Source organism: Amblyraja radiata, chromosome 5 (genome assembly GCF_010909765.2).
Source record: "Amblyraja radiata isolate CabotCenter1 chromosome 5, sAmbRad1.1.pri, whole genome shotgun sequence".
Taxonomy (NCBI): Eukaryota; Metazoa; Chordata; class Chondrichthyes; order Rajiformes; family Rajidae; genus Amblyraja; species Amblyraja radiata.
In genome coordinates, this window is record NC_045960.1 from 77,929,232 (window position 1) to 77,955,664 (window position 26,433).

At 41.9% G+C, this 26,433-nt stretch overlaps 1 protein-coding gene across 1 annotated transcript in view; it reads left to right on the forward strand.

Moving 5' to 3' along the window:
- Positions 1-26,433, forward strand: part of nbas (NBAS subunit of NRZ tethering complex) — a 267,026-nt gene that overhangs the window by 120,007 nt on the left and 120,586 nt on the right. Inside the window, exons 31-34 of the mRNA XM_033021570.1 lie at positions 12,599-12,711; positions 15,037-15,150; positions 17,114-17,227; positions 21,593-21,750. Coding sequence (XP_032877461.1) covers positions 12,599-12,711; positions 15,037-15,150; positions 17,114-17,227; positions 21,593-21,750 — 499 coding nt within the window. The remainder of the gene's footprint in view (positions 1-12,598; positions 12,712-15,036; positions 15,151-17,113; positions 17,228-21,592; positions 21,751-26,433) is intronic.

Sequence of the window (26,433 nt, forward strand, 5' to 3'; positions counted from 1 at the left end):
AGACATATTCCCAAATACTGCGTATTGTTATGATGAATTTCCCAACTAGAACAGGTGAGATGTAACACATGGTGTGTTTATCATCCATTCCATTTATCAACCCAAAGACAGGTTGCCTGGCTACTCAAGAATTAAGGAAAAACTTAGATTGTTTTGAAAGAGGACTGCACTACTTGTTGTCTATCCTTTGATATTTATATCTTGTCACTTTTTCATTACATAACTAAATTAAACAAAAAATATTTAATGTACAGTGCATTCAGAATGTATTCTGACCCCTTCACTATTTTCACATTTTGTTACGTTACAGCCTTATTTTAAAATGGATGAAATTCATTTTATTTTATCAACAATCTCCAGAATGAAGAAGCGAAAACAGGTGTTTAGAAATTTTTGCAAAGTAATTAAAAAGAAAGAACTGAAATATCACATTTACATAAGTATTCAGACTTCAGATTTGTGAACAATTTTAATAAATAATTCGGGAAATAATGCATCAAATTGTCAGATGAGGCGATATTTTACATCATGGCATAAATCTCTATCGGAATATGTAAAAATATCACCGTTAATGCGTCGTGTTTTCGAGGAGATGTGAATCACACACAAACATTGCACAAACACACACACACACACACACACACACACACACACACACACACACACACACACACACACACACATAAATACACATCCAAGATCAGAGTTTCATAAGTATAAAGATTTTATGAAGCTCAGAAGCTTGGAAAAAGAAAAAAAAAGAAGCTTGAAATTAGATTTACAGCCATTAGTTGATAGGCCTGGAAGCAAGATGTGTAAGGCTGTAATGAATTCAATGTCGTGTTCATCTCAGCTTTTGCATGAAGGTTCGTGGTGTCTTTCTCTTTGTTCTTGGCAGATTCTAGAGGTGACAAACTGTAAATCATCTTATTTTGTTCCAATTAACTTAAGTGTCTGTTTTATTTGATTTGGAATTCAGTTGGACAGAATAAATGTAGGTTTCATTGAAAGCTATCAAACAGAACATTGCAGCAGATTAGTTGACATTCTATGTACTGTGTGCGTGTAAGTGGCAGCAATACTCTTTTTTTTTTTGGTGGTTTGACTTTATGCCTATGATAATGCATGTTTCTGACTACCAGTGTTGAACCTTCTGGTCTTTATTGGCCTTTATTAATATCTGACAATGTGTACTTTAACCACATGTGATTTTTGTTCTATTACAAATCTCAAATTGTGGAGTACAGAGGCAAATAAATAAATGATCGGTCTTTGTCCCAAACATTATGGAGGGCACTGTGTGTGAAATTCTTGAATTCAGACTTCATTGTCTTCAAGATTGTACCATTGCTCCCTGGCAAAGGATATTGAGGCTTTGGTCAGGAAAAAGGATGCATAGGCGTCCTTTTCAATTATAGGCAGCTGGGATCGAGTGAGTCTCTTGAAGACTATAAGGGATAAACACAGTTCATTTAAAAATGAAATTGGGAGGGCCAAAAGGGGACAAAAGATATTCTAGGCAGATAAGGTAAAGGAGAATCTTAAAATATTCTATGTACATTAAAAGCAAAAGGGCAACTGAGGAGAGAATAGGTCCCCTTAAAGATCAGTGTGGCCATCTATGTGCAGAGCCAAGGGAGATGGGTGCGATGTAAATTAATACTTCTCGTCTGTTTTTTACCACTGAGAAGGTCGTGGATGCTCATGAATTTGGGGAAGAGAGACTGAAACATTGATATATTATAAAAAAGAGATATTGGCAGTCTTGTCACATAAAGGTAAATTAATTCCCAGAACCTGATACAATGTGTTGTGGGTATCAAGGGAAGAAATAGAATTGAGTTTTTTGAAAAGCCAATTGGGGGCAGGACAATAGACTGGCGTTAACAAAGCTTTTGCCAAGGTCCCCCAGGGTAGACTGGTCTGGAAGGTGAGATCAAATGGGATCCAGTGTAAGCTAGCCAACTGGGTATAACATTGCTGGTTGTGGATGGTTTTTCAGTTTCATAGAAACATAGAAAATAGGTGCAGGAGTAGGCCATTCGGCCCTTCGAGCCTGCACCGCCATTCAATATGATCATTCTGATCAGTATCCTGTACCTGCCTTCTCTCCATACCCCCTGATCCCTTTAGCCACAAGGGCCACATCTAACTCCCTCTTAAATATAGCCAATGAACTGGCCTCAACTACCTTCTGTGGCAGAGAATTCCAGAGATTCACCACTCTCTGTGTGAATTTTTTTTTCCTCATCTCGGTCCTAAAAGATTTCCCCCTTAGCCTTAAACTGTGACCCCTTGTTCTGGACTTCCCCAACATCGGGAACAATCTTCCTGCATCTAGCCTGTCCAACCCCTTAAGAATTTTGTACGTTTCTATAAGATCCCCCCTCAATCTTCTAAATTCTAGCGAGTACAAACTGAGTCTATCCAGTCTTTCTTCATATGAAAGTCCTGACATCCCAGGAATCAGTCTGGGGAACCTTCTCTGTACTCCCTCTATGGCAAGAATGTATTTCCTCAGATTAGGAGACCAAAACTGTACGCAATACTCCAGGTGTGGTCTCACCAAGACCCTGTACAACTGCAGTAGAACCTCCCTGCTCCTATATTCAAATCCTTTTGCTATGAATACTAACATACCATTCGCCTTCTTCACTGCCTGCTGCACCTGCATGCCTACTTTTAATGACTGGTGTACCATGACATCCAGGCATCTCCCCTTTTCCTAATCGGCCACCATTCAGATAAAAGTCTACTTTCCTGTTTTTGCCACCGAAGTGGATAACCTCACATTCATCCACATTATACTGCACCTGCCATGCATTTGCCCACTCACCCAGCCTATCCAAGTCACCTTGCAGCCTCCGAGCATCCTCCTCACAGCTAACACTGCCCCCCAGCTTCGTGTCATCCGCAAACTTGGAGGTGTTGCATTCAATTCCCTCGTCCAGATCATTAATATATATTGTAAATAGCTGGGGTCCCAGCACTGAGCCTTGCGGTACCCCACTAGTCACTGCCTGCCATTGTGAAAAGGACCCGTTTACTCCTACTCTTTGCTTCCTGTCTGCCAGCCAGTTCTCTATCCACATCAATACTGAACCCCCAATACCGTGTGCTTTAAGTTTGTATACTAATCTCTTATGTGGGACCTTGTCGAAAGCCTTCTGAAAGTCCAGATATAACACATCCACTGGTTCTCCCTTATCCACTCTACTAGTTACATCCTCGAAAAATTCTATAAGATTCGTCAGACATGATTTACCTTTCATAAATCCTTGCTGACTTTGTCTAATGATTTCACCACTTTAATATCTTTACATCTTTAATAACTGATTCTAGCAGTTTCCCCACTACCGACGTTAGACTAACTGGTCTGTAATTCCCCGTTTTCTCTCTCCCTCCCTTTTTAAAAAGTGGGGTTACATTAGCTACCCTCCAATCCTCAGGAACTACTCCAGAATCTAAAGAGTTTTGAAAAATTATCACTAATGCATCCACTATTTCTGGGGCTACTTCCTTAAGTACTCTGGGATGCAGCCTATCTGACCCTGGGGATTTATCTGCCTTTAATCCATTCAATTTACCTAACACCACTTCCCGGCTAACCTGGATTTCACTCAGTTCCTCCATCTCATTTGACCCCCGGTCCCCTGCTATTTCCGGCAGATTATTTATGTCTTCCTTAGTGAAGACAGAACCAAAGTAGTTATTAAATTGGTCTGCCATGTCCTTGTTCCCCATGATCAATTCACCTGTTTCTGACTGCAAGGGACCTACATTTGTTTTAACTAATCTTTTTCTCTTCACATATCGATAAAAGCTTTTGCAGTCAGTTTTTATGTTCCCTGCCAGTTTTCTTTCATAATCTATTTTCCATTTCCTAATTAAGCCTTTTGTCCTCCTCTGCTGGACTCTGAATTTCTCCCAGTCCTCTGGTAGGCTGCTTTTTCTGGCTAATTTGTACGCTTCATCTTTTGTTTTGATACTATCCCTGATTTCCCTTGTTATTCACGGATGCACTACCTTCCCTGAATTATTTTTTTTTGCCAAACTGGGATGAACAATTGTTGTAGTTCATCTATGCAGTCTTTAAATGCCTTCCATTGCATATCCACTGTCAACCCATTAAGAATCAATTGCCAGTCTATCTTGGCCAATTCACTTCCCATACCCTCAAAGTTACCTTTCTTTAAGTTCAGGACCCTTGTTTCTGAATTAACAATGTCACTCTCCATCCTAATGAAGAACTCAACCATATTATGGTCACTCTTGCCCAAGGGGCCACGCACAACAAGACTGCTAACTAACCCTTCCTCATTACTCAATACCCAATCTAGAATAGCCTGCTCTCTCGTTGGTTCCTCTACATGTTGGTTTAGAAAACTATCCCGCATACATTCCAAGAAATCCTCTTCCTCAGCACCCTTGCCAATTTGATTCACCCAATCTATATGTAGATTAAAGTCACCCGTTATAACTGTTTTACCTTTGTTGCACGCATTTCTAATTTCCTGTTTAATGCCATCCCCAACTCCACTACTACTGTTAGGTGGCCTGTACACAACTCCCACTAGCGTTTTCTGCCCCTTAGTGTTTTGCAGCTCTACCCATATCGATTTCACATCCTCCAAGCTAATGTCCTTCCTTTCTATTGCGTTAATCTGCTCTCTAACCAGCAACGCTACCCCACCTCCTTTCACTTTCTGTCTATCCCTCCTGAATATTGAATATCCCTGGATGTTCAGCTCCCAGCCTTGGTCACCCTGGAACCATGTCTCCGTGATCCCAACTATATCATAGTCATTAATAGCTATCTGCACATTCAACTCATCCACCTTATTACGAATGCTCCTTGCATTGAGACACAGAGCCTTCAGACTTGTTTTTACAACACTCTTACTCCTTATACAATTATGTTGAAAAGTGGCCCTTTTTGATTTTTGCCCTGGATTTGTCTGCCTGCCACTTTTACTTTTCACCTTTCTACCTATTGCTTCTACCCTCATTTTACACCCCTCTGTCTCTACGCTCACACATTTAAGAAACCCTTTCCCTTTAACTCCATCCTCAACTATCCCATTCGACACCCCACCCCCCTTATTCAGTTTAAAACCACCCGTGTAGCAGTGGCAAACCTGCCTGCCTAAATGCTGGTCCCCCACCTGTTAAGATGCAGTCCGTCCCTTTTGTACAGTTCCCTTTTACTCCAAAACAGATCCCAGTGATCTAAGAATCAAAATCCTTGCCCCGTGCACCAGTTCCTCAGCCACACATTCAGGTCCCGTATCTCCCTGTTCCTGCTTTCGCCAGCACGAGGAACTGGAAGCAAACCGGAGATAACAACCCTGGAGGTCCTGCTTTTCAGCATTTTCCCGAGCTCTCTAAAGTCACGCTGCAGAATATTCATCCCCTTCTTTCCGACATCGTTTGTGCCGACATGCACAACCACTTCCGGCTGTTCACCTTCGCCCTTGAGGATTTTCTGCACGCTGTCTGTGACATCCTGGATCCTGGCACCAGGAAGGCAGCACACCATCCTTGAATCCCGTCTGTTGCCGCAGAAACCCCTGTCCGTACCTCTCACAATGGAGTCTCCCACTACAATGGCGTTGCCTGACTTTGAAGTTTCGAAGTCTATGACGGATAGTGAGCTACAGGAATCGGTACTGGTTCCCCTACTTCTGGTCACATATATTAATAATTTTGGATGAGAATGCATGATTAAGTAAGTTTGTGGATGACACCAAAAATGGTGATGTGGCCAACAGTGAAGAAGGTTGTTTAAGGTTACTGATCAACTGGAAAGTGGACAAAGGAGTGGCTGATGGAATACTCAGAAAAATGCTGTATTTTTGGAAGTTAAACCAGGGCAGGACTTGCATGGGAAATGCCTAGGCTCAGTTAGACAATGTGGTGAAGAAAGCACAAGACATGCTTGCATTTATCTGATGGGGCATTGAGTATAAAATTTGGGATGTTATGTTAAAGCTCAACAAAAAATTGTTGAGACTGCACCTGAAATCTTGCATATGGTTCTGGCCATCAAACGATAGGAAGCATGTGATTAAATTATAGATGATGCAGAAAAGATTCATAAAGATGATGCTGGACTGGAGAATGCAAATTTTTAAGAGAATGCATAGGCTGGGGATGTTTTCCTAGAGCAATGAAAGCTGAGAGATGAGCTTATAAACTAATTAGGGGCAAAGATAAGTTTTTAAGGTGCCTTTCCCCAATGGTCATTGGGGAGAGGGAAGAGATTTAAAGGGGGGGAAGGTACAATTATGACTGTAAATAGGCATTCAAGAAGTTGCTGTTTTTCAAAACCTACGCTGTACATACTTGTTATCAGTAGTACCCACAGATTGTAAATAGTATTTATTACTACCATAAATTTGTGAGGTCAATTAATAACAGAATGCTGCTAAGCCTTTGGTTGATTTGATTCATGATCAAGAATCCAGTAAGTAATCAGGAAATATGTGCTGTCATATTCAACATTTCTTTACATGTTGTATTTAACTTTTAAATATATGTAACGTTATTTAAATCACAACTGTGTTATACTGGGTACTTGAATTAGTGGATAATGTACGCAGTGATAAATTCAACGATGCAGTATATCTTTCTTCAGATTATGATTCTATATTGTTTGGGTAGGATCATCTTCATAATCTTGTTATTCACAAGCATCAGTTTCACATGACGACCTCTGCAGCCTCCTATTATTTTTAATATGAAGTAGTAGAGTTGAAGAGTATTTCTGCAGAAAGGTATTATTTAAATTTTTTAATTGTTATTCCTCCACTTGAAAAGACAGTGTTTGATTAATGAGTTGACATGAGCTCAGCTCCAAACGGGTTTCAGTTTGGTTCTTTACAGTAAGTATGTTATTTAAAATCACGAGAGCTCAATCAATCATCATCAGTTTTTAGCAATGGATCAATTTGCCATTCAACCATTAACTTTCCATAGTCATGTTTCTTTATAATACACCCCCATGTTATGCATTGAAGCAGAAATACTGAGAAGCTGCCTCCTCCTGGATTCTGTTGCTATCAGAGGGATGCTTAAATTTTTAATTGTTATATAATTTGTTTGCCTTTTAAAATAAAGCTGTTTATCCAAAGTATTTTAAAGGCAATAAAATAATTACCAAATGCAATAACAGGATGACAACAGCTGGTATTTATATAATGCCTTTAACATATTATGACATCCCAAGACATTTTTTCAGCATTCTCAAGTAGAATTTGATGCTCAAGTCATGCAAGGCATGTAGAGAATAGTTCACACAAAACTTGATCATAATAAGGGGTTCTGAGGAACGTCAATGATAGAATGGAGGGCGTGAGAGAGGGAATTCCTGTACTTTGAATCTCGACATTTGAAGGCATAGCCCTTATTCGTAAAGCAGTGAATATTAAGGATGCTTATGAGGTCAGAGTTACAGGTGCACAGAAATATTGGATTTTGGGGCTGGGTGAAGAAAAAATACAATTTAACTTTATTTATCCCAGGAGGGGATATGCAACTGAAAAATCCAAGTCCATTCAAGAATGTGAAAGGGTGTATAGTGGAAGGCAAGTCAGTGGATAATCAGAAAGGTTGGTTTTTGATGTACTAATGCTACAAATTTGTTTTTTTTGTTGTTGAATGATCTAAAGCAGGGATGGAGATGGGTGATGTCATGGAGTTGGATGTTCCTGTTCTTGGTAATATGTACATGAGATCAGATGCTCAAGTTAGTGACAATTAGGAAGCTTTTGAAATGAACAAAAATAATTGCAATAATAAAATGATTTACTAAAGTTTTGGCTGGCTTATGTTATTGAGGAAAAAATAATTTTTACAAAATCTTTAATTTTGGAAATGTAATATTTTCCATTGTTAGATCAATTATACAGAATTATCTACTGAAAATACAAAATATATATACAGCGCAAGCATTTAATTCATATCAATCACCTGTGATGTACCCCCCCCCTCCCCCCTTTAAAATCTCTTCCCTCTCCCCATTGGGGAAAAAAGGCACCTTAGAGCTGCCTTGCCTAATTAGAGCTGCCTTTGGTTTTGAAAGTGCTAAAGCAAGCTGCCTTGCCTTTGGGTTTGAAAGTGCTAAAGCAAGCTGCATTGCCTTTGGTTTTGAAAGTGCTAAAGCGAGCTGCCTTGCCTTTGGTTTTGAAAGTGCTAAAGCAAGCTGCCTTGCCTTTGGGTTTGAAAGTGCTAAAGCAAGCTGCATTGCCTAATTAGAGCTGCCTTGCCTAATTAGAGCTGCCTTGCCTTCTATATAATTAAAAGTAATCTTGACCACTTCCTGTTTGCGCTTTATATTCATTTTAGAAAAAACGCTGCCACGTACGGCTGTGATTTTTGGCCATCTTACTCAGAGTCCCCCTCCGCTCATCAGGTGCCGAGGATTTTTCCCATCGATGAAAAATAAAAGAGTTATTAGTGCTTAAATAATGTTGAGATTCTCTCTCCTGTCAATCACGCCGTGAAGGCCACGCCCCTTCTGGTGGGGGGGGGAGGGACTATAAAACCTGGAAGTGTGGGCGTGGCTCAGTCTCTGCAAGATGGGGGAGGGAGAGGTCACGACTCGCTGTCTTTAGTGGTCTTGCACCCTGCTTGAAATGGTATGAAACTGCACTTGAATTTGGTGCCCTTGCACCCTGCTTGAAATGGAATTTCAAGGAATAACCGTGAGTCAACTGCGAGCCCACCAGCCGTGAGTGAGTGAGCTGCCAGCACAACAGGCTTGAGTGACTGAGTCGCCATCACAATAATCCATTCGGCCCACAATGTCCATACTAGCCCTCTGGAAACCAGTCCCTTCAGCGCACAACACCAATACTAGCGCTCCTGAATCCCCCCACCACTGCCCACCAATATTGGAATTAGTGGAGAGGTGGAATATTGCGTTGGGGGACCAGCCCTCCCGTGTGATGCTGGGACCCAACGGGTCCCACTTTGTCTAGTTTATTCATAAATCTGAAACAAGAGTGCAATTCATGAAGTGACTAAATTTAAAATAATTATATTGTCAACGTATGGACAGAAGTAACAAATGTGAATGTTATCATTGAAAATATCATTGCTAACACCAATAAACATGAGTACGCTGAGGAAATGTTACTTTGTACACATATTATTCTTGTTCCAAAAAATGTGTGGAGTTTTTAATCTCCATCATGACAGTTCTGCCAAGTTTTCCTTGTGTTTCTTCCAGTGGATTTCTTGATATATTATTGCAAAGTACAAAAGATGTATATATTTTTCCCAATTGGAGTTGAGGTACTGTTCTGGATGTTAAAGCTTTATTTTACAGATTAGTTTATATCATATACACCAGGATGCAAACAAAATTCTATGTTCACTTGAAGTGTAAGCAGTATACAAATAATAATGATAAATACAATGACAAGTACAAAATAAATAAGTTATACCAAATAACTCTGAGAAAAGGCGCAATTATATTCTGTAATTTTTATTCCTGCCATGAGGAATTAGCAGCTAAGCAAAGTTGGTTACTGTTTACCCAGCACTTGGCATTGAGATGATAGATCATGAAACATTTGGGTATGATAGTGTTTCTTTGTTTTCACTTAACATTGTTCTTCTGCTCACTTGCTTATAACATTTTGAGGGGTCTTGACAAGGTGGGTTTGCAAAGGATCTGGGGTCATAGTTTGAACCATTGAATTTGTGGAGGAATTGTTGAGTGTACACTTCTTTAGCTCAGAGAAAAAGCTGTAATAATGACCGAAAATGCATTTGAATCTTTATGGGTCTGTATCACTTAAGCGATTTTGTTGCGCAACTACAGGCGACTGCTGCAAAATTTTCAACATGTTGAAAATTTTTTGGCGACTGTGGCGACAATTTTTGCTGTCGTAGATTGATGTAAGTGTTCTCGTAGGTTGTTGGCAGGTGTTGTAGGTGAATTCCATTAAAACTGGTCCTGGCAGTCGCCTAAAGAGTCGCCTTAGTGGGACAGGCCCATTAGGCAATCTCAGATGAGCAAGTTATGCAGAGCATCATTACTGCACTTGCAACTGAAGTTTGAATCGGTAGTAAAGAAGGCAAATGCAATGCTAGCATTTATTTTGTGTACAAACGTGGGTTGTACAAATGAATACAAAACAGGGATGTAATGCTGAGGCTCCATAAGGTGCTGGACATTGTGAGCATTAGGAGTATTGTGAGCAATATTGGGCCCCATATCTGAGGAAGGATGTGCTCGCGCTGGAGAGGAGGTTTACAAGAATGATCGCAGGAATGCGTGGGTTAACATAGAAACATAGAAACATAGAAAACAGGTGCAGGAGTAGGCCATTCGGCCCTTCGAGCCTGCACCGCCATTCAATATGATCATGGCTGATCATCCAACTCAGTATCCTGTACCTGCCTTCTCTCCATACCCCCTGATCCCTTTAGCCACAAGGGCCACATCTAACTCCCTCTTAAATATAGCCAATGAACTGGCCTCAACTACCTTCTGCGGGAGAGAATTCCACAGATTCACCACTCTCTGTGTGAAAAAAGTTTTCCTCATCTCGGTCCTAAAAGATTTCCCCTTTATCCTTAAACTGTGACCCCATGTTCTGGACTTCCCCATATAAACATATGGGGCAACATATGATGAGCAATTGATAGCGCTGGGCCTCTACTCGCTGGAGTTCAGAAAGATGAGGGAGGGCCTCATTGAGACTTACTGAATACGAAGGCTTGGATAGAGTGGAAGTGGAGAGGATGTTTCCACTAGTGGGGAGTCTAGAACCAGAGGTCATAGCCTCAGAGTAAAAAGACGTTATTTTAAGAAAATGAGGAATTTCTTCTGTCAGAGGGTGGTGAATCTGGAATTCATTGCCACAGAAGGTTGTGGAGGCCAAGTTAATTGATATTTTTAAGGCAGAAATAGATAGATTCTTGATTTGTACAGGTGTCAGGGGTTATGGGGAAAAGGCAGGAGAGTGGGGTTTGAGGGAGAGATAGATCAACCATGATGGAATGGCAGAGTACACTTGCTATGCCAAATGGTTTAATTCTGCTCCTATCACATGTACTTATGAACATATGACACTTCCATGCAGGGGATTTTTTTAATGGTGGTCATGGGCTGGACATTAGGTGAAAATTTGCAGGAAATGACAGTTGTGCAAAAGCATAAGGAATTCTGGTAACTGGTAACCTCAATTGAGCAAATCTGGACTGAAATGGAGGAATGAAGAGTGGAGTCCATGTCAAAAAGTGTCATTGCAAGTCTTTGGTTCTCCAATTGACAATTTTTACCTTGAAGTGGCCCGCAAACCATCTTCACTTGATCTGTCTTATTTCCCAGAAATGAAAATAGATCTAACCAGGATAAACTAGAATCAAAGCTCTGCAGGCAAAACTAACTGAACAATGGAAAGTCTTTAAAGTGGAAATGTTTCAGCCACCGCATGGTACCTTCCCATGAGTGAGACAGGTGGTAAAATTGAAGCCAGAGCTCCAAGGCTGACTTGAAAGATAAAGCCGAGAAAAGATGAATGCCAAGTTGTGAGCACTAAAGAGAACCAGGATAATTATAGAAATTTAGAGTGGCAATGAAAAAAGACTGATTGGGGCAACAAATGTAAAACAATATTCTAAAGGACTTCCAGAACCCTATAAATGGTAAACTTGTATAGAAAGGGAAAAGTCTGTCAGGAAGTCTATTCTTGCAGACAGAGGGGAGAAAGACATGGTTAAGAAACTGTGGGCGAAATATTGATGAGGAGGTACTACAAGAAGTGTTGGCTGCACAATGGATAAATAACGCAGTCCAAAATAGATGCATGCTAGGGAATTAAGGGAGGAAATTGCATAGGCCTTAAGCAAATTCTTCTTAATATCTACAGATTTCAGAGAGATGTTCAAGGACTGGAAAATGACAAATTCAAGGGGGACTGTTGAGTGCTATCGATCCAGTTATAGCATTCAGAAGCGTTATGAAGTGAAAGGAAATTTATTTTATAGGACTATGGGAAAGAACAGGGGATTTCACTTGTCCAGTGTCAGTATGTAATCAAGGGGCCAAATGATCTTTCTTCATTCCGTGACCATTATATGATTTTGGGCTGCAGAATTAAAGGAACTTCTACTACATGTCATTTAAAATTCACCAAAATTGCTCTATTTCAGTAAATTTGTATGACCACTAATTTTAAAAATCGGTATAATTTGCAGTATTGATGAGACTTTGTATTATTTTAAGATTGTGCCACCGGGATGATCTGCCAGTTTGGGCAGAAAATGTACTGATCAACATCTCAGCACTTGCAGATGAATGGATTGAAAATCTGGAAATAAAATGGTCCAACCCCCAGGGCAATTTTAGTTTTGTGTCAGAGTGTGGTTAGAATCCATTACAGTAATCATGAGGCGTAGGAAAATCAAGTTTAACTTTAAACAGAATTGCTTCTCACACTATAGTTTTAGTTCACTATGCTCTCTGGGAGAACACAATTAAATTGTGCATTAAGGTGACTGATGGTAAAGGAAATTAAAGGTGTCAACCTGTCCGCATGATCGAGATCCACTTACCGTCTGACATTCCTCATTGTGTTGTTAGATGCTGCTTACTGCTCATCTCCGACTGTTCTGCAGTCATTCAAGAAGAACTGGATCTGATCAGCGCTCTCAGTCTGCTGGAGGAATTCAACGTGAAGATTTTGCCGATGCAAGGTATAAGAACACGGACTGGGTAATTTGTTCTGTGCTTAAAACAATGCAGCAGAAAGAAAGTGAGAGGCATAAAGCAAACTACTGGATGGAGTTTAGAGGGAAATGGACAGTTAATAGTTTGCATCAAGACCTTTCCTCGCAATTGAGTCGAGGGGAGTTAGCTGGTATAAAGGGGTGATGGGATGGAATAAGAGCTGGCACAAAATAGGTTGATTGGTGGACGGAATCAGATGGGTGAAGATAACAGGCTGGGATGTGTTTGTTGAAGGTAACCTGGGGCTACTGATGATGGAATCTGATGGGAAAGGAAGGAGGAAGTGGGCCACAGTGCTCCATGAGAGGAGTGTGTGGTTGGGCAGATGGGTGGGTGGGTGGGGAAGGGTGCTAGTGGGAGGATTGACGTGAACTGAGTGATCAAGGGGGAACAGGTTACCTGAAATTGGAGAATAGCGTTCATGTCATTGGGTGTAGATGTCCGAGGTGGAAAACGAGATGCTGCTCCTCTAGTTTGCATTTGGCCTCGCTCTGGCGGTGGAGTGAGGTAGAGGACAATGAATAAATAGAGGACAGAGGATGAATAAAAGTCTTAGTTTAAGTGGTTGGTGCTGAAGAGAATACAGTGGACAGTCTTGCTGGTCGATGATAAAGAATGGAAATGCAATTACTAAATGGTGTGTTTTGCCACCTTAGAATTCATAATTTATCATATTTTTAATCGGAATGAAATATTTTGCACATTCCGCATCAGTTGGAATATTTGACTTGGCATTTCAGCCAGCCTTGCCGCAATGCAATTTTCAAATGAGGGTCTTGTGGGTTTATATTCCTCTGTGCGATGGTCCTTCTGGAACATTGCGAAGGAACCTGGAGCGTGAGGTTGTAATGTTGGGCATCTCCATGACAAGGCGATATCGATGCTGAATTGTATGTAAGTAAATTACGTACCTGCCCTTCTTGGCAACTTCCCCAGCACCTCCACACCTTCCCACATGGCACCAATCTGACTCAATCCCACCTCACCCCTGCAATTCTGAAACCTGACCCTGCAGTTTACTTCTCTGCACCTAATCTGACGATATTTTCACTGTCATGGAATGGTGGCAAGTGGGTTCATGTTCCAGAGGTTGGATATTAAACAGTTTAAAAGCCATACCGAAGTACTGTTAACTATTCATTCCGGTTTTCTGTGAGGTCATCCTGTTATTCAAAACGCAATACTGTCTACTGAACCCTGGTATACTGTGTGTGAGCCTTTATATTCAGTGCTCCCTAATATTGATATATCTTTTAGGACCAAAGAGTAGGATTATATTTTCACTGGAAAATTGGTTCACAGCAAATTGTAATCTTGTAAATGCCAGTAGTGTAATTACGTTGATTTGTACTATTTAAAGCAAGTGTGAACAAGGTGAATACAGTAACCTTTTGTTATTACGGACCTCTTTATAATGGATTCTGGTGATAATAGATGGTGTTTTGGGTCAAGACCCTTCTTTAGACTTCCTAAGAAGGGTCTCGACCCAAAACATCTATCTGAAGAAGGGTCGCTACCCAAAATGTCACCTATTCCTTTTCTCCAGAAATGCTGCCTGACCCGCTGAGTTACTCCATCATTTTGTGTCCATCTTCGGTGTAAACTAGCATCTAGAGTTCCTTTCTATATGTTATATTTTCTTGTACTGATTAAATAATGCATGTTTACAATGTGCAGCATTGCATTCATACCACTTCCAATATTTATAACATTGTCTATTTCCCGTTCTCCAAAAACAATTTCCTACATTTAAAAACTGAAATAATTAACTTTCCATTTCACTCATTCCCTATTTTTGTTACTGATATTTATAAACATTTCTGATGAAACTAACATCAGATTTTAGGTTCTTCTAAAATCCAAATCCAACTTAAATCTAAAAATCGAACATCCAACTCAATGGAAACTGGACTGAACCTAGAAGTGTAAGTTTCTGAATTCACTTATCTTCGGTTTTGTTTAATTTCACGCCATATCCATTTTTTTGTTAATTTAATTGTTTTGCAGTTGAAGTTTCAAACTTGCATTCTTCATTATAGCACAGGAAGTGTCTCCATTTCAACTCTTAAATGGGGCTGAAAGCTTATGTTGTATTGTGATGTAAAGGAAATATATAATTTCAATATTATGTATTTGACATAATAATTTGGTTGTTTGAATTTATCGTCAACTGCTTTAAACGCCATTGATTGCTCTGGCACATGGTTAATTTGTGCAAACTTATATTTTAACTTGAATCATGCTATTTTAAGAAGAAATTTTATTTTTCTTCCTTCTGTTTTGTTTCTTAGTGCGTTTGTGCTCAGACCGACTCAAGCTCATAAAAGAGAGTATTTCTCAGTGCCCAACAGCCTACAAACAGTCCAAAAAACTCCTGGGGCTTGCAGATTTGCTGAGAGTAGGAGGTGGGTGCTTGTTCTTTGTGATCTGTTATATCACAGTCGAGTGAACTTCAGTTGTTTTATGAAGGTGTAATATGATAATGGATAGAAACTAATTTGTGTGACCTGTTTATTTAATTTTGCTATATTTCTGTGTTATGGATTTAAAACATTTAAATACTGAAAATGAAATGAGATTATAGCATTTCTGTTACTTTAGGGCTATACCTCAAAAAAGTGTTTTATTTCAAACATTTTTGGTTAGCATTATTTTCCCGTAAATGTGAGAATAGCCATTTTTGGAAGAAATTTAATAAATGCAGTTGGTTGTTTTTTTTAATTCTGCAGGGAAGAGTAAAGATTACTTTGCAAAATATATTTATTTCTTATATCTTTTAATAATGTGTAATATATAAACATTTTAACCAACCAATCCCTGTCTACAGAGCTGGTCCTTGCCCTCAATAACTTTTTGATTGACTCTTCCCATTTCCTCCAAATACAAGGCATAGCTATGGACACGCGCATGGGTCCCAGCTATGCCTGCCTCTTTGTAGGGTACGTCGAACAATCCTTGGTCGAGACGTACCAGGGCCCCATCCCCGACGTCTACCTCCGCTACATCGACAATTGCATTGGTGCTACCTCCTGCACCCACACACAACTCACTGGCTTCATCAACTTCACCACTAACTTCCATCCGGCACACAAATACATCTGGACCATTTCCGACACTTCCCTACCATTTATGGACCTCACTATCCCCCTCAGGTGATAGACTTCTGACTGACATACACTATAAATCCACTGACTCCCATGGCTATCTAGACTACACTTCTTCCCACCCTGTTTCCTGTAAGGACTCCATCCCCTACTACTAATTCCTCCGTCTACGCCGCATCTGCTCCCAGGATGAGGTGTTCCACACCAGGGCATGGGAAATGTCCTAATTCTTCAGGGAACGGGGGGTTCCCCTCCCCTACTATAGATGAGGCTCTCACCAGGTTTCTTCACTACCCCGCAGCACTGCTCTCTCTCCCCATCCCCCCCACTCGGAACAAGGGCAGAGTCCTCTTAGTCCTTACCTTCCACCCCACTAGCCGTCACATACAACAAATAGTCCTCCATCATTTTTGCTACCTCCAACGCGACCCCACCACTCGCCACATCTTCCCATCTCCCCCACGTCTGCTTTCCGCAAAGACCGCTCCCTCCGTAACTCCTTGGTCAATTCTTCCCTTCCCACCCGCACCATCCCCTCCCCGGGCACTTTCCCTTGCAACCGCAGAAGATGCTACACTTCTTGCTTTACCTCCCCCCTCGACTCCATTCAAGGACCCAAGCAGTCGTTCCAGGTGCGACAGAGGTTCACCTGCACCTCCTCCAACCCCATCTATTGCATCCGCTGCTCTGGATGTCAGCTATTCTACATCGGTGAGACCAAGCGTAGGCTTGCCGATCGTTTCGCCTAACACCTCCACTCGATCCTCATTAAGCAACCTGATCTCCCTGTGGCTAAGTACTTCAACTCCTCCTCTCATTCCAAATCTGACCTTTCTGTCCTAGGCCTCCTCCATGGCCAGAGTGAGCACCACCGGAAATTGGAGGAGCTGCACCTCATATTCCGCTTGGGCAGTCTGCACCCCAGCGGCTTGAACATTGACTTCTCCAATTTCCGGTAGCCCTTGCTGTCTCCTCCCCATCCCAGCTCTCCCTCAGCCCTCTGGCCCCTCCTCTTCCGTTCTTCTTCCCGCACCCACCCTGCATCAGTCTGAAGAAGGGTTTCGGCCCGAAACGTTGCCTATTTCCTTCTCTCCACAGATGTTTCTCCAGCATTTTTGTCTACCTATAAACATTTTAATTTGTCTTGTCCTGGGCCTTGTTACAGCAATTGATTTAATTGTGCTATTAATTTTATAATAAGGTATTTTGCATTTAGAAAACTGAGTTTAGTCTTGTCTTTGTTTTCCGTTTTATACATATACAGGGCATAATAAAGCAGAGCGGAAAGGGCAAGTATGGGTTCTTCTGGCTGAGCAAGCTCTTGGTTACCAAGATTTTAAAGTTGCCAGTGTCCATTGCCAAGAGCTTATGTCTGCAGGTGATGTTCTATTTTTATTATGTAGCAGCAAAATATGTTAATTAATGCCATACTCTCTATTTCTAATCTTGCTATTCAATCCTAGAATTAATTTGTAGCACATTATAACAATACTTCGTTATAATCTTTGTACAAGTTGACTTGGAAACCGGGTTATCAGTTTTAATTTTAATTAAACTGAAATACCAGTAGTCAAGTAGAAATAGTGAAACATAATTCAATTAGTGTGGACTCTTCATGGTAAAATGTTCTTATTTGTCGTTCATTTTTTGGTTTTCTTTCTCTGCTTAGTGTGCTTGTAATGTAACATAGACTATGGAGAGTTAGAATGATCTTGAAAATAGTAACAGTAAGTGACCACTTAACACTTGAACTCTAAGAACAGCTGTAATCCCAGAGACTCTGTAGCTCGATATGCTTAAATATAGAAACATAGAAACATAGAAACATAGAAATTAGGTGCAGGAGTAGGCCATTCGGCCCTTCGAGCCTGCACCGCCATTCAATATGATTCAATATGATCATGGCTGATCATCCAACTCAGTATCCCGTACCTGCCTTCTCTCCATACCCTCTGATCCCCTTAGCCACCAGGGCCACATCTAACTCCCTCTTAAATATAGCCAATGAACTGGTCTCGACTACCCTCTGTGGCAGGGAGTTCCAGAGATTCACCACTCTCTGTGTGAAAAAAGTTCTTCTCATCTCGGTTTTAAAGGATTTCCCCCTTATCCTTAAGCTGTGACCCCTTGTCCTGGACTTCCCCAACATCGGGAGCAATCTTCCTGCATCTAGCCTGTCCAAACCCTTAAGAATTTTGTAAGTTTCTATAAGATCCCCTCTCAATCTCCTAAATTCTAGAGAGTATAAACCAAGTCTATCCAGTCTTTCTTCATAAGACAGTCCTGACATCCCAGGAATCAGTCTGGTGAACCTTCTCTGCACTCCCTCTATGGCAATAATGTCCTTCCTCAGATTTGGAGACCAAAACTGTACGCAATACTCCAGGTGTGGTCTCACCAAGACCCTGTACAACTGCAGTAGAACCTCTCTGCTCCTATACTCAAATCCTTTTGCTATGAAAGCTAACATACCATTCGCTTTCTTCACTGCCTGCTGCACCTGCATGCCCACTTTCAATGACTGGTGTACCATGACACCCAGGTCTCGCTGCATCTCCCCTTTTCCTAGTCGGCCACCATTTAGATAATAGTCTGCTTTCCTGTTTTTGCCACCAAAATGGATAACCTCACATTTATCCACATTATACTGCATCTGCCAAACATTTGCCCACTCACCCAGCCTATCCAAGTCACCTTGCAGTCTCCTAGCATCCTCCTCACAGCTAACACTGCCCCCCAGCTTAGTGTCATCCGCAAACTTGGAGATATTGCCTTCAATTCCCTCATCCAGATCATTAATATATATTGTAAATAGCTGGGGTCCCAGCACTGAGCCTTGCGGTACCCCACTAGTCACTGCCTGCCATTGTGAAAAGGACCCGTTTACTCCTACTCTTTGCTTCCTGTTTGCCAGCCAGTTCTCTATCCACATCAATACTGAACCCTCAATGCCGTGTGCTTTAAGTTTGTAAACTAATCTCTTATGTGGGACCTTGTCGAAAGCCTTCTGGAAGTCCAGATACACCACATCCACTGGTTCTCCCCTATCCACGCTACTAGTTACATCCTCGAAAAATTCTATAAGATTCGTCAGACATGATTTACCTTTTGTAAATCCATGCTGACTTTGTCCAATGATTTCACCACTTTCCAAATGTGCTGCTATCCCATCTTTAATAACTGACTAGCAGTTTCCCCACTACCGATGTTAGACTAACTGGTCTGTAATTCCCCGTTTTCTCTCTCCCTCCCTTCTTAAAACTTCTACTAGTATTAGCTGTTTTCTCTTGAGCATCAGAGGCTGAGGGGAGACCTGATAAATTAAATGTTTGAGCAGTAATTGATGGAGAGGTACAATTCTCAGAATGGTCTGAGTAACAGCAGAATAAAATCAATTGTATTCTACCAGCAGTCATCTCTTATCACCGTCACCTCTGATCTATGTACTAGTCATGTCTCTACTATTTATTTCATTCCCCTTACATGTTTTTCCTATACATGCTCAATTTTTGTAAGGTGTCCTTGAGACTCTTGAAAGGCGCCCATAAATAAAATGTATTATTATTATTATTATGTTGCCTCTGACCAATGACACTTTACATCTACTTTGTAAATAAATATAACAGCGTTAATGTACAGAGGGACTTTGGGGTCCAAATCTATAGCTCCCTGAAAGAAGCAACATATGTTGATTAAAGTGGTAAAGAAGGTATGTGGTATGGTTGCCTTCATTAGTGAGGGCAGTGAATTTAAGAGTCAAAGTCATTTTGCTGCTTTGTAAAACTTTCTTTAAGCTGAATTTGGGGCATTGCGCAATTCTGGTCACCGTATTACATGAAGTATGTGAAGCTTCGGAGAGGGTTCAGTAATAGGTTACCAGAATGCTGTTTGGATTTGAGAGTATTAGCTATAAGAAGCGGTTAAATCAACTTGGATTGTTTTCTCTTGAGCATCAGAGGCTGAGGGGAGACCTGATAAAAGTATGTATCATAGGTAGGATAAACTGTGAGAACCTTTTTCATCAGGTATAAATGTCAGAGGACATAGCTTTAAGGGAATGGGGAAGTTAACGGAGATGTGTATTTATTCACATTGATAGGTGTCTGGAACGCACTGCCAGGAAGCAGATATGACCATGATCATATTTGCTGTGACTTTTAGATAGGCACATGGATATGCAGGGAATTGGGGTGGATGTGGATCACTTGCAGGCATGAGGGATTAATTTAACTAAGCATCTTCTCCAACATAGTGGGGCAAAGGGGCGGTTCTTGATCTGTGGAGATCTGTTAATGTTTAAATGAAATTTTATTATTCATATATACTCATTCAAAAATGCCAGTATCTATCGTAAATCTAGATAAAATTCAAATTCAAATCAATGAAAATACTCCTCAAATCTTTATAATGTCACACTTCATCAAAAGGTGCAAATGGGACAGCAAGGGAAACATTTTAAAGTAATATGCCCATCCACACAGCTACTTGGTGACAATAAAAATACATAAATCAGGTTGCTATTGATGACAGGTCGGCATTCAACGCCGTCATCCAATTCAAGTCTAGCAACATACTCAGAGAACTAGGTCACTGCTCATCCCCATGTAATTGGAACCTCAACTCCTGATCACCAGACACCAATCAATATGAATTGGCAATAGCACTTCCTCCTCCGTAATCATCCACTCAGGCTGTATGCTGTTCCCATGACTTGTTGCACAGCTAGTGGGTAACGATGAGTCAGGGTACAGGAGAGAGATTGGAAGTCTAATTGAAGGGTGCCAGAGCAACAATCCAGCTCTCAGCATTAGCAAGACCAAGAAGCTGACTTTGACCTCCAGAAGGGAAACCTGGAGATCTGTCAACCTGTCTTCATCTTTGATAAGGTGCTGAACGTGAGAGCCCATGGTATCAGAGGGAAGATACTAGCATGGATAGCAGTTTGGCTGAATTGAAGAAGGCAAAAAGTGGCTATAAAGGGGGCTTTTTCTGATTGGTTGCCAATGACTAGCGAAGTTCTGCAGGTGTTGGTGCTCAGGCCGTAGCTCTTCATGGTGTATATCAATTATTTGGATGAGGGAACTGAAGGCTTTGTAGCCAAGTCTGCAGATGATATGAAGATAGGTGGAGGGGCAGGTAGTGTAGAAATAGCAGGGACTCTGCAGAAAGACTTGGACAGGTTTGGAGAGTGTGCTGAGAAGTGGCAGATGGAATACAGCATAGCAAAGTGTGGAGTCATATGTTTTGGTAGTAGGAATAAAGGCGTAGACTATTTTCTGAATGTGATCACCAGGTTAGAGCAGCTTCTTCATAGCAACTATCAGGCTCTTGAATACGTCACCACAATAATCTCAGCAGCTAAGACTTTCTGATTTTGTAAAACTTTTTTGGGGGTAATTTCAGTGATATAGACGTCTTTTTAAGTATTTTCCAAACTGTTTAGCATTGAAGCATATTGGAGAAACTTCCTGATGTGTTACTTCAAAATACACAAAAAACATTTAAAGGCACAGTGCTGGAGTTCCTCAGTGGGTGAGGCAACATCCCTGGAGAGTATGGATAGGCAATGTTTCGCCTATTCCTATTCTCCCGCGGTGCTGCCTGACCCGCTGAGTTACTCCAGACTTTTTTTTGGTAAATCAGCATTTGCAGTTCCTTGTGATTACTTATTTATTATGTTGCAAGATTCTGTCTTTTATCAGTAATATAATTTTTTAAATTGTTTATATTTTTCCTCTCAAAGGTTACAGTGCTGGTTGGCATGTGTGCAGCAAACTGGGGGAGTCAGACGGCTATTCTGATCTTGCCATGCGTCAGGAATTAATGGCATTTGCTCGCACATACTGTCCTCCCAATGTCATCCAGTCTCTCATGGCTGTCAGCAGCTCACTTCAGACACAGGTTGGAGTGAATATTCTTAATTTTACTAATAGCCAAAGGACGTTAACTCTTCATCTCATCTCCCCCTTTTTTTGGCCTTCCAATTTTATATTTCATTTTTCTTCTCAACTCTTCCAAAGCCCTTTTTTACCTCTTGCCTTTGTTCACCCATCTACCACCTGAGAATTGAAATGACATTTCTTCGAAAACCACCACCAGCAGTCTTAAACTGCTTTTTTCAGTTGCAGTAATATATTTCTTCTGCAGAGCGTTTACCAAATAAATTGACGGCAATGAGTCAAGTGGCATGCCTCCGTTTCATTGGCTAACAGTAATCGCAATATGTTAGAGGAAGAAACAAATTAAAATAAAATTATATCTCTCGCAGCAAAGAGCTTGTTTTGAAATGTAAAGCTTGATTAGAAATGTGCATACCGGTTAACATCCATGCAGAATGAAGTGCTATTCGTCCAGTTTAAATGTGGCCTAACTAATGGAGGAGGAGATAATAATAAAATGATATAATGAGCAACTGGGTGATCCTGCAGATCTTGGCAGACAGAATGCAACTATTCAGCAAAGCAACCACCTAGTCTACACTGGGTATCACTGATGTAAAATGTAGCCATGAGGACTTGCATGGGTCCCAGCTGTACCTGCCATTTTGTGGTTACATTGAACAGTCCTTGTTTCAAACACACCCTGGCACCCAGGGCCGGCCTTACGAGGTGCGGGGCCCTGTTGGGAACAATTTTAGTGAGCCCCAGGTTCCCAGCCAAGGTTTGTAGAATCTTAGAAATACAAATAAAGTCTATTATAGACTTTATATCTCTATGGTAGAATGGAAAATAATCAAAATGTGCGATTAAAAAGTGCCTGCGAGTTAATGGACCAAACAGATCTAAGCTACATTTTAATATAAAATTGCATACACGTAAGCCTACAAGTAACAAACAAAATGTGTAGATCACCTCTGAAAAGTACATAATTACAATACCACTTGTTTTAGTGACAATGAAATAAAATGAATAACTGTTGTCGAAAAACCAGTCCAGGCATTACATTTTGGGCTTCAGCCCCATCCTACCCTTAGGGCTTCTACCCCATCTAAACTTAGTTATCTGTGTGTGTGTGTCTTAGTTGTGTGTATGTTAGTTGTCTGTGCGTGATGTGTGTGTTAGTTGGCTGTGCGTTATGCGTGTGTGTGGGAGGGAAGGAGAGAAGGGAGGGAGGGAGGAAGGAGAGAAGGGAGGAAGGAGAGAAGGGTGTGAGGGAAGTAGAGAAAGAAGGAGAGGAAGAAGGGAGGGAAGGAAGGAGAGAAGGGAAAAGAGAGGAGGGAGAGAAGGAAGGAGGGAAGAAGGGAAGGGAGGGGGGGAAAGGGAAGGGAGGGAGGGAATGGAAAGAGAGAAGGGAGGGAGGGGGCCGGCGGCAGGAACGGGTGCCGGGGTCCGGGCGGACGGGTGTGAGCTGAGGCCGAGGTTTGTAAACGTTGCTCCAACCCCCGGCCCGGCCATCCCTGTATTGTTCACTGTGTCTCCCCGGGGAGAGAGAGGGGTGGAGCCGGGATTGTGTGCGTGAAGCACGGCGACTGGAGGGGCGGGAGCGCTGCCCCGGGACCGTGAGGGAACGACCCACCTCTCCCTTCTCCATCCCCCCTCACACCCCCTCCCCGTCTACCCCTTTCTTCCCCCTCAAAATGCAGCGGGTCGGGCGGCATTTCTGGACACAAGGAATAGGTGACATTTCGAGTCGAGACCCGTCTTCAGACTGAGTCAGGGGAAAGAAGAACTCAAACCATCCGTCCCCCCCCCCCCTCCCTTCCCTCCGTCACGGACACGGAGCGATCGCCGGCGCCCCCTTTCTTTTGGTAACCATCGGGTTTTTTTCCCTTTTCCCTTCGGAAAAATCCTTCAGGTTTTCAGGAAATCCTTCGGGGTTTTTTAAAATTTCCCCCTTACCATTTCCGTACTTTTTCGATAGCTGCCATGACCCGTTTGATGTCATCCTTCGCCCTGCTCCTCAAAGCTAACCCTGGTCTCAGCCCGCACCGATCTGCCGGACATGCTGTGTGTGTTTGTTTGGCGGAGACTGAGGGGAGAAGCGCCGGCCCCAAGAGTGAGCGAACGTGCGAACAGACGGACGAAAGCAACGCTGATTCAGTTATGCCTCCCGCAGCGTTGCGGGGAACAGTTGCGGAGCTCACGGATCTTTTGATTACTCTAGCGCGGGGCCCCATTAGGCGCAGGGCCCAATTGGGAGCTTAAGGCCGGCCCTGCTGGCACCATTCCCCAACCCTTTCTCTGCTGCATCAATGACTGCACCGGCACAGCCTCTTCTACCTGTGCAGAGCTGATTGATTTCTTTAACTTTCCAGTAACATCCACTCTACCCTCAAATCCACTTGGACTATCTCTGACGCCTCACTTCACTTACTCTGTTTCCACCACAGGGGACAGATTACTGATGGCTGCTACATGTTTCCCATGTGTGCACCTATTTCTCCCACTAGCTTCCCCCCCCCCCCCAGTCTTGTCCCCTTACACCTATACCCCTCCTTTAGTTTAGTGTAGTCTATTGTCCTGTGTACTGAGTTACAGTGTAAAGCTTTTTATCGTATGCGAACAAGTCAGCAGAAGGACTATACAACAAAGAATACTCCTTCCAATTTTATATTTCATTTTTCTTCTCGACTTCCAAAGCCCTTTTTTACCTCTTGCCTTTGTTCATTCATCTAAGGGACAGAAGTTTAGGGGTAACATGAGGGGGAACTTCTTTACTCAGAGAGTGGTAGCGGTGTGGAATGAGCTTCCAGTGGAAGTGGTGGCGGCAGGTTCGTTGGTATCATTTAAAAATAAATTGGATAGGCATATGGATGAGAAGGGAATGGAGGGTTATGGTATGAGTGCAGGCAGGTGGGACTAAGGGAAAAAAGTTGTTCGGCACGGACTTGTAGGGCCGAGATGGCCTGTTTCTGTGCTGTAATTGTTATATGGTTATATGGTTACCACCTGTATCATATAACCATATAACAATTACAGCACGGAAACAGGCCATCTCGACCCTTCTAGTCCGTGCCGAACACGTATTCTCCCCTAGTCCCATATACCTGCATTCAGACCATAACCCTCCATTCCTTTCCCGTCCATATAACTATCCAATTTATTTTTAAATTATAAAAACGAATCTGCCTCCACCACCTTCACTGGAAGCTCATTCCACACAGCCACCACTCTCTGAGTGAAGAAGTTCCCCCTCATGTTACCCCTAAACGTCTGTCCCTTAATTCTCAAGTCATGTCCCCTTGTTTGAATCTTCCCTACTCTCAGTGGGAAAAGCTTATCCACGTCAACTCTGTCTATCCCTCTCATCATTTTAAAGACCTCTATCAAGTCCCCCCTTAACCTTCTGCGCTCCAAAGAATAAAGCCCTAACTTGTTCAACCTTTTTCTGTAACTTAGTTGCTGAAAGCCAGGCAACATTCTAGTAAATCTCCTCTGTACTCTCTCTATTTTGTTGACACCCTTCCTATAATTAGGCGACCAAAATTGTACACCATACTCCAGAATTGGCCTCACCAATGCCTTGTACAATTTTAACATTACATCCCAACTTCTATACTCAATGCTCTGATTTATAAAGGCCAGCACACCAAAAGCTTTCTTTACCACCCTATCTACATGAGATTCCACTTTCAGGGAACTGTGCACAATTATTCCCAGATCCCTCTGTTCACCTGCATTCTTCAATTCCCTACCATTTACCATGTACGTCCTATTTTGATTTGTCCTGCCAAGATGTAGCACCTCACACTTATCAGCATTAAACTCCATCTGCCATCTTTCAGCCCACTCTCCCAACTGGCATAAATCTCGCTGTAGACTTTGAAAATCTACATCATTATCCACAACCCCACCTATCTTAGTATCATCTGCATACTTACTAATCCAATTTACCACACCATCATCCAGATCATTGATGTACATGAGAAACAACAGTGGACCCAACACAGATCCCTGTGGCACCCCACTAGTCACTGGCCTCCAACCTGACAAACAACCATCCACCATTACTCTCTGGCATCTCCCATTCAGCCACTGTTGAATCCATCTTGCTACTCCACCATTAATACCCAACCATTGAACCTTCTTAACCAACCTTCCGTGAGGAACCTTGTCAAAGGCCTTACTGAAGTCCATATATACAACATCCACTGCTTTACCCTCATCAATTTCCCGAGTAACCTCTTTAAAAAATTCAAAAAGATTAGTCAAACTAGACCTTCCAGGCACAAATCCATGTTGACTGTTCCTAATCAGACCCTGTTTATCCAGATGCTTATATATATTATCCCTAAGTATCCTTTCCATTAATTTGCCCACCACTGACGTCAAACTAACAGGTCTATAATTGCTAGGTTTACTCTTAGACCCCTTTTTAAACAATGGAACAACATGCGCAGTACGCCAATCCTCCGGCACTATTCCCGTTTCTAATGACATTTGAATCCAGGTATCCATTGTATCCACCTATCACTTGCCAGACTTTTTCCCTCGCCCACCTCATTCCCAGCTTTCGCTCCATACAACAATCAGTCTGGAGAAGGGTCTCAACGGGCCAATGCATTACCTCCACAGATGCTGCCTGACCCGATGAGTTACTCCACCACTGAGTGCTTTGCTTTATATTTTGAGCTAAGCTTTGTCC